Below are 11,649 nucleotides of genomic sequence, written 5' to 3' on the forward strand. Positions count from 1 at the left end.
GGGAAAGAGAAAACTTCTGGTAAAGAGATTAACCATAACAGAAAAATTAGAGTTTAGAAATAAGCAACATGCTACTCCAACAAAATAATCTAGGCCAAACAAGAAAAACCTTAGCAATGATGGAAGAGAAAAAGATCTAGAGTAAAAAATATACCTACCTACAAGATTTTAAGATAATATAGTGAATTTAATGATCTGACCAAATTTTCTTTAGATCATTAGAATTAATGATTATTCATCAAAGGTTATTTTGGTGAAGAAAAGGTACTAAAGGCAAGTAAGAGTATTGCATGTAGTAAATACTAAAACCTAACAGAAGATCTAAGTCATTAGATTTTATTATTTTATGAAAGGCAGCCAGATTGACCAATACATTTGCTAAATTTGAAACTTTAAGAGTTTTATATTTGCTTAAGGATCTAAATCTACCTTAGATTTAGAAGAAAAAAGGCATAATGAATCCTCCCCATTACTCACCAAATAAAGGTTTTATGTTATTTTAATAATATGGTATTATTACTTGGTTAATATTAAATAAAATAGGAAACATTAATACTAATTGAAATAGAAAAGAAATAAAGAGAAGGCAGGAGACACCAGTGGTATCGATAGTGAGCAAGCTCACTTTGTGTACTAGTTCCAATTTCTTTCCCAAAGTCTAAGTTTATACCAGTTACCCATTTTGTAGCTATTACTATCATGATCTCCTCAGAGCACTAAATCTGCATGTATATATAAGTGCAAAATAAATCAGAGCAACAATGAAAAACTGTTCTTGGAAATTTAGAGGTAAGTTACAAGGAAAGAAATAACATTGTGAAAAGGAAGGTTGTGCTATTAGTACCTTAACATGATTTTCTGGCCAGTTATCCACAATTGATCTAACATGACCTCTGTCTGAGATTGAAATAAATAATCCCCTGCAACAGAACAAAAACACCTTTGCATTTCACAACAGTTTTTTGCTTTTTTTCTAAGTCTTTGTTCATAACTGGAATATTTAGGTATTTTAATAAAACATCAAGACACAGTATAATTTCCAAGCAGAATTAGCTAAATCACACTGGTTTATTTTCAAACATTTTCAACTACATCTTCAAACATCTTCAAACTGTAATTACATTGCTCATATAGTAGTTGCCACAAAGATTATTAAATGATGTGATCATTTTACACAAGAAGAAATGCATCCACATATCATTTTCAAATAAACCCAATATACCTCCAGTAAAAAGCAATTTAAAAATAAACCACCAATTCAGAAGAGCATAATATACTACTGCTAAAACTCACTGAACTGAAAAAACTGAAGTGTGAAGAACAGGAAGAAAGAGAAGAAAAGTACGGTAGTTTCATATAAAAGACATTACCTTGAGGCATTAGGAAAAAGTGAAAGTATTTTAAACACACAGTATATACTGCTATCCAACTGAGATAATGAATCCAGACTTCAAAAAAGGAAGAGGGGAGGGAAGGGGCGAAGAGGAGGGGAAGGGAAGGAAGGAAATCAAAACCAAAACACAGGTTCTAGAAAATAGGGCAGGCAGAGATGAGGTCCAACAGGTATCAAGTGCCCTTAAACCAGTGGTTCTCAACCTTCTGGCCCTTTAAATACAGTTCCTCGTGTTGTGACCCAACCATAAAATTACTTGCGTTGCTACGTCATAACTGTCATGTTGCTACTGTTATGAATCATAATGTAAATATCTGATATGCAGGATGGTCTTAGGCGACCCCTGTGAAAGGGTCGTTCGACCGCCAAAGAGGTCGCGACCCACAGGTTGAGAATCGCTGCCTTAAACTGATTCTTATAACTAACTTTCTCATTGGTATTTTAACTTTGGCTTTACTATCCTAGCTCATATCAGTTTAGTTCAAGCGTTTCTCAACCATAACTGCATAATAGAATCATTTGATGAGCTTTTTAAAAATGCCCCATGAATTCTGATTTAACTGCCTTGGAGTTTAGGTCAGATTTACTGACCATCCTTTATGTAAAAAGCAAACAAAAAACCACTGCAGCAGTACACCACATAAATGACACAGTATCTGCCCTCATCCAGAAGCCACGCTCCTTATGTTTCACATCAGCTCTCATCTCTGGTGCACATTAGAATCACACCAGGAGCTTTTATGAAACACCAACACTTGGGTCCAGCTCTAGACTAAATGAATCAGGATCTCCACAAGGGGAGCTCAAGAATCAGTATTTTTTATGTTTCCCTTTGTTCTTTAATCTGGACTGAGAACCACTGTTCTACATGAAAAAGAAACTATAAAAGAGCTGAAAAGCCGGGTAATATCACAGAAATGTTTCAGACCCACTAACTGATGGCAGCACACAGAACAGTGTTCTCAAAGAGTCTTCCAGTGATACCTGACCACCACCACCCATGGCGCTCATTAAATCCACACTTCCAGACCTTTCTCTTTGTCTTCAGACTCTTGGGAATTAAAAGGAGAAGAGTTGGCAGGGATCAACATTTCAAGTGAGTCCCACAGGTGTGTTATGCACATTAATGCTGAAAGCCACTAAACTAGATGAGGGGAGATTGAAGAGAAATGCTATCACATTTTGTTTGAATTTCTACATTTGTGTCAATATGCAAGTAAGATATGGGAAACATACAAGGATTGAGGAAAATAATAGAAGAACAAGACAAGAAAACTCAAATTAAGTAAAAATAGCATTTATATAATGCTTAGAAGTTTACAAACAACTGGCAGTCACACCAGTTTCCTCATCTGACCTTCTCAGCAGCTCTCTGGCAGGTGCTGGTATCACTATTTTATGATGAGAAAACAGATTCAGAAGGATAAGGTCACTTATTCAAAGACCTGAGTCAAGACCCATTCCAGTCTTTTTCCACTTAAAATAACTGGAAGTGCTGGAACTATGTGAAATTAAAACTTTATAAACATCCATAAAAACAACAAATGACAAAAATGAATGCTGACAAAAAAAAAATGAGAATCAATCTTTTAATTTGGCCAGACTGTCAAAAACATTAATGATAATTCTGGAGAATCTGCTACCATGAAAAAAAAAAAGAGTACCTTTTCTTTTGGTACGAAAATGCACAGTCCCTCTAACAATAATAATTTAAAGAAAGTTAAGAAAGAATGATACTATTTCTATAAAAATGAAAGAAACAAATGTGTTGGGTTTTTACTAAGGTCCAAATTAAGCTTTTGTGAGGTGAGAAATGTGGTTAAGATAAGACTGCAACAAATAAAACAGAAATGTAATAAGTGTCACGAGTGATATTTCTCCTACATAATAATCATTTTCAAATATCTATTTTTAAAAATAAGCCTTACTTAGGTCTTCTAAAGATGTGTCCATATTGGGAGCAGGCAAGACCAACTGTTGGTGTATATACAATTGGCAACAGATTTTCGATATCATCTTGCAGTATTCTATAAAACAACTTTTCATTTCTTTCTTGTATTCCCATTATATAGATGTATCTGAAAATAAGCACAGTAAATAATATCTACATCAGCCAGTAATACATTCCAAGTTTTGTCCTCTGAAAGTAAATGTAGCCATCTAAAATAGAGGGCCAATTCCCTCCCAGAAAGCAAATCCCTAAATTATCATTATTTAACACCCAGGAGTAAAAATCAACAAAAATTAAATAGGCTTAAGCTCCAAAAATGATTAAATAGGTTTAAGCTCCTAAAATAGTTATCAAGACCTCTAACTACTTCTCACCCTTATCTTCATAATGAATTTACTTCAGTTCCTCAATGCATCACAACTCTTACCTTGGGAGTTGCTACTTTCGGGGAACCCTTTGCCTGGAAAACCCTATACTCGTGCACAGCCCTATACTCATGCTCTCCGAAAGCAGCTCAGGGTGGAAGGCTCTCTCGGTTCCTGTTCTGCCTCTTCCCAATCCCCATGACACATATAGTCACATTAGGTTTCCTGTTTTCAGGTCCCAAAACAACCTACTTCTCTTCTGTAACTCACTCCACTTTCTGTCTCCCCTCCAGCCTATATGAGGTAATGAGTTAGGGACTATCACCTGATAAACTTCCACAATTCCAGGAACTAGCAAAGTATGTGGAATATAACTGATGTGCTAATTTTCAGTGTATAAATAGGGAGGACAGATTCCATTTAGAAGAGGAAAAATTGCCCTAACCGGTTTGGCTCAGTGAATAGAGCATCGGCCTGCGGACTCAAGGGTCCCAGGTTCGATTCTGGTCAAGGGCATGTATCTTGGTTGCGGGGACATCCCCAGTGGGGAGCATGCAGGAGGCAGCTGATGGATGTTTCTCTCTCATCGATGTTTCTAACTCTCTATCCCTCTCCCTTCCTCTCTGTAAAAAAATCAATAAAATATATTTTAAAAAAATAAGAAAAATAAACATGTTCTTTCTCTCTCTCTCTTGAGCAAGCCCATGCCTTTCCCCACCCTCTTCTTTCCCCAGGGCAAGCTCTCTCTCTTTGGAGCACACCCACCCCTCTCCTCTTCTTCCCCCAGGTATATTCTCTCTGCCTTTCCTTTTCCTAAGCTCCAAGGGCCAATTTTTTGTTTCTGTAAATCCTTTCTGAGCCCACGCAGCCCAGCTGGCTCACCCCCCCTTTTTTTTTTTAACCTCTGTGACTTTCTAAATAAACTTTCTCTTATAATTTGAGTTCCTTGCACTCAAGGCAAAGAAAAAAAAAGAAGAGGAGTAATATTTTCTATATAGTTACCATGGGCAGAAATAATACCAATAGGTAGATATTAAAGGGAAGGAGATTTCTTCTCAACACAGGGAAGAAAACAAATAATTGGGCTGTAATGACTGAATAGTTTTATGAAATAAAAGGCAGAAATGTTGCCTGTCTGGTATGGTTCAGACATAAACACAACTATCTACTGATGAGCTCCTAGAAGGAAGGGTTGTGCATTATTGTAGAGGACATACATTTCGTTTGCCTCAGCAAGTTCAGTTACTCCTCTTTTCCACTCCCTAAAGTGTCCTGGATTGAATATTACCAACTTTATATCCTCAGTGGCCAGTATAGTGACACACACAAAGTAGATGATCAATAAAAGTTATTGAACAGACTGGATGAAAATTAGATGATAGCTTTGCTTCTAATATTCCATTCGAACTTGAAATGCTCTGTGATTTTGAGCATAAAAAACTGATTTCTGCTACTTTTTTTTTAAAGGATATTTCATTGGGGGTTATTTATTTTTTATTAAATTTATTGGGGTGACATTGGTTAACATGAACATACAGGTTTCAGGTGTGGGTTTCTGTTACAAGATTTGTATATTGCACCGTGTGCCTACCACCTAAAATCAAATCTTCTCCTGCCACCATATATTAGGACCCCCTTCTCCCTAAATTTTACAATAGGGAAAACAAGTGAAGCATTCACTGCAATGAAAAATACATGATCATTATAAAAATAACAGGAATGGACTACAACACAAACTCCATTATGAAACTGTATGTTTCTCATGCCATAATAACCACAATACTCCCAATATTTTTGGTCATACCATCAATAAAAACTAAACATCTAAGCAATTCTTACTTTTCCAAAGGGCAATTTAATTTTTTCACATTTCTATGGAATCGTAAGGCTTGAATATCTTGTGTCTCTATTTTGGGAGGTAGAAGTCCTTGAAGACCAAGCATTTGTCGTTCTCGTAATGTAAATGCCATCCCCTAAAAAAAAAGGAGTAAAAAAATATTAAAAATTATTACTTACTGGGGTAGCAGTAGTGATGTCCCAGAATATATAATTTAAACATATATATATATATATTTAAAAATAAGTGAGATATTTTTGCCCTTACTTACTGGGGTAGCAGTAGTGATGTCCCAGAATATATAATTTAAACATATATATATATATTTAAAAATAAGTGAGATATTTTTGCCCAGATTGTCAAAAATGTGTAAGATTGGTCATATCTAGTATTGGAGACGGTGTGATAAAACAGATACTCTCACATACATGCTGGAAATGTAAACTCATTTAGGCTTTTGGGAAGACAATTATAAAGTAATCTTAACATTTTAAATACACATACTCTACAATACTGCAATTCTACTTCTGGACAGCCATCCTAGGTAAATATTCATACATAAAGAGGCATATACAAAGAGATTTGTTCTAGCACTATTTCAAGCTCTCTTGTCTATTACAAACTAAAACACCATCAATTATGGAACAGTTAGGGAACCCATGGTATTTTGATATCATGAAATACCATCACACTTAAATGTATATCTCTGTGTGTCATAGAAAGATCTCCCAACATGCAGTTAAGAGCGGGGAAAAAAAAGGCAAGTTGCACATCAAAACGCACTTACTGTAAACTGCAATGTTTAGAAAACCCCCATAAAGTACATACACACAGATGCATCATACATTAGAAATGAAATCAACAAAATATGGTTTGAAAGAACATAAAACAAACTGGAAAAATAGGTTACCCCAACTAGAAAGGAGTGAGGCTGAGTAGAAGGAGGAAGGAAGTAATGATACTTAAGAAAAAATTAACCCATGTTCTAAGAAAATCTTTTGCAATTTCTGGTATTCAGTTATGGGTTAAATTCTTTGAATCAAAGAGATGCCAGTGAAAACGCCAGACTAAGGACTCCCAAAAATCATTTCGTCCATAAAATACGAACACTGGCCAACTGATCAGAATAAACTTTTTCAGAATTCTAGAAATAAACCAAAGACTTTAACAATAGGGAGCATTTATTCAAGAAAAACTGCTGAATTTCATCAAGAATAGCAAGCTTTGTGCCTTTTTAACTTGCCTCATTTACTCTCTCCTCACCAACTCCACAGCAGCCTTGAAAATAGCAATCACCGTCTGGCCAGTGTGGCTCAGTGGTTGAGCACCGACCCAGGAACCAAGAGGTCACCAGTTGGACTCCCAATCAGGGCTCATGCCCTGGTTGCAGGCTCCATCCCCAGTAGGGGGCGTGCAGGAGGCAGCCGATCAATGATGTTTCTCATCGATGTTTCTATCTCTCTCCCTTCCCCTCTCTCTAAAAATCAATAAAAACATATATATTTTTAAAAGAAATAATCTTTAAAAAAAGAAAATAGCAATCACTGTGTAATAATCACTTTGAAGACCAGAGCCTGACAGCCACTGGAGAGGGTGGAAGGGGTTAGAGATTTTTTTAAAACCCCAGGCCTCTGTCATTCTTTGACCTGACGGGTGGTTCCCTGGAAGAACCCTTTTGCAAGACTGTCTTTATTTGACTTGATTTGGAGCTCACCCAGAGTGAATAGCCTTTTCCTCAGAAGAGCTTGTTAAAAACAATAAGAGACAATTATATAACATGGCAAATCCCTACCTTGGGGAGTAACAAATGAAGCAAACAACAGACTAACCAAAAAGTGGAAAAGGAAAAGCTGAGGAACTAATGTCTATGGAGGAGCTTTGAAAACCTTGGACTTATTCCTGAGAATCTAGAAGTCATGTGCATGAACTGCTTTCATACCCAGAAAAGACTTGAGAAGGCTCTAAACTCCACCTCTGGCTAACCTTGAGGCTCTGCATACACAGAAAGTGAGGGCTGAGACATAGTTGTAAAGTAGTTGGCTAAGTACTAAAGCCAATGTCCCAACATGTTACACAGAGCCACTTGGCAAATAATGGAAGACTTATTCGGAATGTCAGTAAAGAGACAAAAAATATAAAAAAGGAGCTAAACAGAAATTCTGGAGTTGAAAGTAAATAACTGAAATTTAAAAATTCACTAGAGGGCCCGGCTGGTATGGCTCAGTGGTTGAGCATCGACCTCTGAACCAGGTGGTCATGGTTAGATTCCCAGTCAGGGCACATGCCCAGGTTGGGGCTTGATCCCCAGTAGGGGGCACACAGGAGGCAGCTGATCAATGATTCGCTCTCATATTGATTGGTTTTTATCTCTCTCTTCCTCTCCCTTACTCTCTGAAACAGATGAAAGAATCAACAAATTTTTTAAGACAGATCTGAGATTATCCAGTCTGAGGAAAAAACACACACAATGATTAAGTATGAACAGAGCCTCAGAGACCTGTGGGATACTATCAAGAGCACCAACATTTGAAAAACACGAGTCCTAGAAAGCCAAGGGAGAAAAAGAATATCTAAGAAATAATGGGCTAAAAACTTTTCAAATCTGATCAGAAACATTAACCCACACATCCAAGGATGCAACATCTCCAATGAGAAAAAAATTCAGAGATCTACCCCTAGACACATCAAACTGACAAAAGACAAACACAAAAGGAGAAAATTGAAAGCAGAAAAGACTCAATAGGCAAACAGGGAATTCTTAGGAAGAGAAACAGCTAGCTTCTCTTTTTTTTCCTTATTACGGTGTTACATATGTGTCCTTACCCCCAATTGCCCGCCCCCACCCCCACTCATGCCCTCACCCCACTGGTGTCTGTGTCCATTGGTTATGCTTATATGCCTGCATACAAGCTAGTTTCTTACCAGAAATCATGACAGCCATAAGGCAGTGGGCTGACATGTTCAAAGTGCTGGAAAATGGCCTGTAAAACTGCAAACTACAGTTTTAAAAGCAATTTTAAGTGGATCATGGCAAAATAAAAAAGATGACACATTAGCATGGTAAAATATGATTTTCCATTTTTTATCTGTCATAACACTATTTGTGTAAATAGTTAGAATCACAAGAAATATTTAGTTTTTCTCAGAGAACTAGATTGGGAAATTAAAAACAAACAAAAACCCTCAAAACTGAGAACCATAAAACCAGAGCTCCAGAAACAAATTAGGAAGTGAAAACTTCCCATAGGAAAAGATGAAGAGCTCAATTTCAAAAAAATAATAGGAAGGTCAGTCAAATGAGCATGGAGAGAGAAGGAGAAATCCAATCTTACACTTGTACAGCCCTTTAAATGTTTCAAAATGCTATTATTACTACATTATTTAGGTGAGAAAACTGAAACTTAGGTTTAAATGACTTTCCTAAGTTTCTTGGCTAGTAAATGGCAGAGCTCAAATTAGCATCTAGTCTGCACCATAATGATGTCCAATCCTTTAAAGTAGAAGGACTTCTAAAAAATATTAAAAATTTCATATTCAAATTCATACAAACAGAAAATAAGTAGTGGTTGCCAGGGCTAAGGAGGGAAGGGAGAGTGGGGGAGAGACTGCTTAATTTGTACTGGGTTTCCATTTCGATAGTAAAAAGTTTTGGAAATTGATAGTGGCAACATATGCACAATACTGAATATACTTAATGTCACTGAATTGCATATTTTAAAATCATGTTCAATTTACCATAATAAAAAAGTTTTACAAAATAATAACAGGTATACCTTAAGTAGACAGTGATTGCAGATACACATTTGGTGGAGGGGGACAAAAAAGGGAGAAAACAGGAGACATCAGTAATACTCTCAACAACAAAATAATAATAAAAAGGATTAAGAATTCAGTATTGCCTTTAATTACTAGCTTATTAATCACAGCAGCAACATACTCTTAAAACAGTACTTATAAACATTTAAAAAGTCATTTAGTCTACAAGGTTTGACGCATGAACCTGCCTTCTTTACGTGGTAAGTCCCCAAGGAGTTCATGACCCTTAAAATGGGAATCACTAGTCTATGTTCCTCCTTAAATATACAACCACAACAAAAAAACTCTTCCTGATGCTTAAGAGATTTCCAGGAGTGGTCCTTCAATGAGGTAACCGTATAGATGCTATTCCACTGCAGAGATTTCAGAAGGCCAGAGTATTAGAAGTTCTTTTCTTTATAGAGGTACTGTAATGCATTTAGACTATCTTCCTCCTTAAAATTCATTCCCTGCAACATACTTTATAAATTCCTTAAAACCCCCACAAAGTAGGTTTATATAGTTTCTATAATAAAAGAAAACCAACATATTTATCAAATGTTTACTATGCCCATGGAGTTATAAAAGATATGAAGAAATTTTGAATGGTCCCTGCTCAAGAAGAACCTGGAATATAGTTAAAAAATACAAAGTCATGAAAATGTAAATACTATCAATTATTTCAACAGCAGCTTATGACATGAAAAGAAGCACAAAGCCAACATCCAGATGATGTGCCACAGAAGAGGAAGATAGGCACTGCTACAGGGTTTAGAGAAGGGAGCAGTTATCCCAGTCTATGGGGTGTGCAAAGGCTCTACAGAGCTGGATTCTCAATGAGTTGCATCTTGAAGAGCAAGTAAGATGTGTGGAGAGGCGGCAGAAACGAGAGGATTAGAATATGCCTCATTAAGCTTCATTTACTTCACTAACTGCTTGCTCAATTTTCATTCTAGCCAGGTACCAAAAATGCAGAGATAAAGTGCTCTGTGTGACCCTTAGTCAAATTTCCCTTTGTAGACCCCAAACCCCTCAAAACATATCATACTATCCAATTACTGTCCCTCCACCCCATAAGAGAAAACATATGGGACTGGCAAATTTCTTACTGTTGTTTTAAAATAAACCACACCTTAATACCAACGCACCATTCTTAAAAGGAAAATTTCATATATTGGAATAAACCTATGTATCCCTCTTGCAAGCTTCCTGTAAAAAATCTCATTCCAGAATTATTTACTTACTATTTCATTTACTAACAATTGTTCCTGAAATATGGAGAGGGAATGCCCACGGAACCCAGCATGGCTAAGGAATAAAGTCACAACTAGATCTCAATATTGCCATCATCTCTGCCCCAAGAATGTAAAGAGTGTGAGAGGTCTCTGTCTTTTGAAGCAGGAGTGTGATTAATGGGCACAATCACTTGCTTGTAATGATTTGTGTCAAAAAGCTGTGTGAAGGTGGGGCAGATGCTACATAAAATTTCATTTTACAATTCTGACCCCATCTTACAAGGGCCCAACTGATTGGTCCAGGATGAGTGCTTGATCTAAACTGGGTAAATCTAAGTATCCCACATCAAAAGTCCTGGCCAGACTGCTATTCTGTGGGTTTTTCTGAGCTAGGACTAGGAAATAGTCAGTCTTTCCTGGTGGTAGAAGTTGTGAGTTGAGAGATATAAAGCAGCCATGATTCTTGCCATATGGAGAAACGTGAAAAGTTCATGCAGAAAAAGCAAATACCTCTGAATAGTTTTATTGTAAAGCTACAAAACAGAAAAGTTTCACTTTATCAGCCTAAAATATATAAATCAAACTGTCATTGAGATAAGAGAAAAGGTCCGTCACTAGTCGTGTTACTAACCTTGTTTGTTCTTGGGTTCAGCATGAGGGGCTTGCCCTTCTCTTTTGTGTGTACACGCCGGCATGCCAGAGAACAAGGAGTGGCAACTACTCTTAGCCGGGACAACATCTTTTCTTTCACCTGCGAAACACAAAGCAAATACAGTCAGACTTCAGTCCTCAGACATCTCCCATCTCAAATAATTCAGTTCTCGACCAATTTGTTCATGGAAAAAATGTCTCAGTTGTCAAACAAAACTTCGTTTCTCCATTGGATAACCCTTTCATGGTGTTACCTGTATGACCAGATTCAAGAATATGAATCAGTTTACTGCTAAACCTTGCGTTGTTAGCATCTCAGGGAATTGTGCTGTGAATATTTTCTAATGGGGAAAATGATTTGGTTTTCAAACAAATTGCTTCTCAAGCAGCATCTGGGACGAATTAAGTTTGAGAACTGAGGT

At 36.8% G+C, this 11,649-nt stretch overlaps 1 protein-coding gene across 1 annotated transcript in view; it reads right to left on the reverse strand.

Annotated features, from left to right (window-relative positions):
* The window catches only part of ME2 (malic enzyme 2, NAD(+)-dependent, mitochondrial), a 31,635-nt gene extending 20,308 nt beyond the window's left edge, over positions 1 to 11,327 (reverse strand). The window contains exons 1-4 of the mRNA XM_006763623.2: positions 11,208 to 11,327; positions 5,549 to 5,682; positions 3,322 to 3,471; positions 845 to 920 (exon numbers count right to left, since the gene is read on the reverse strand). Of these exons, the coding sequence (XP_006763686.1) occupies positions 845 to 920; positions 3,322 to 3,471; positions 5,549 to 5,682; positions 11,208 to 11,315 (468 nt within the window). The 5' untranslated portion in view covers positions 11,316 to 11,327. The remainder of the gene's footprint in view (positions 1 to 844; positions 921 to 3,321; positions 3,472 to 5,548; positions 5,683 to 11,207) is intronic.
* Between the last annotated feature and the right edge of the window lie 322 nt (positions 11,328 to 11,649).

Source organism: Myotis davidii, unplaced genomic scaffold (genome assembly GCF_000327345.1).
Source record: "Myotis davidii unplaced genomic scaffold, ASM32734v1 scaffold378, whole genome shotgun sequence".
NCBI classification, from domain to species: Eukaryota; Metazoa; Chordata; class Mammalia; order Chiroptera; family Vespertilionidae; genus Myotis; species Myotis davidii.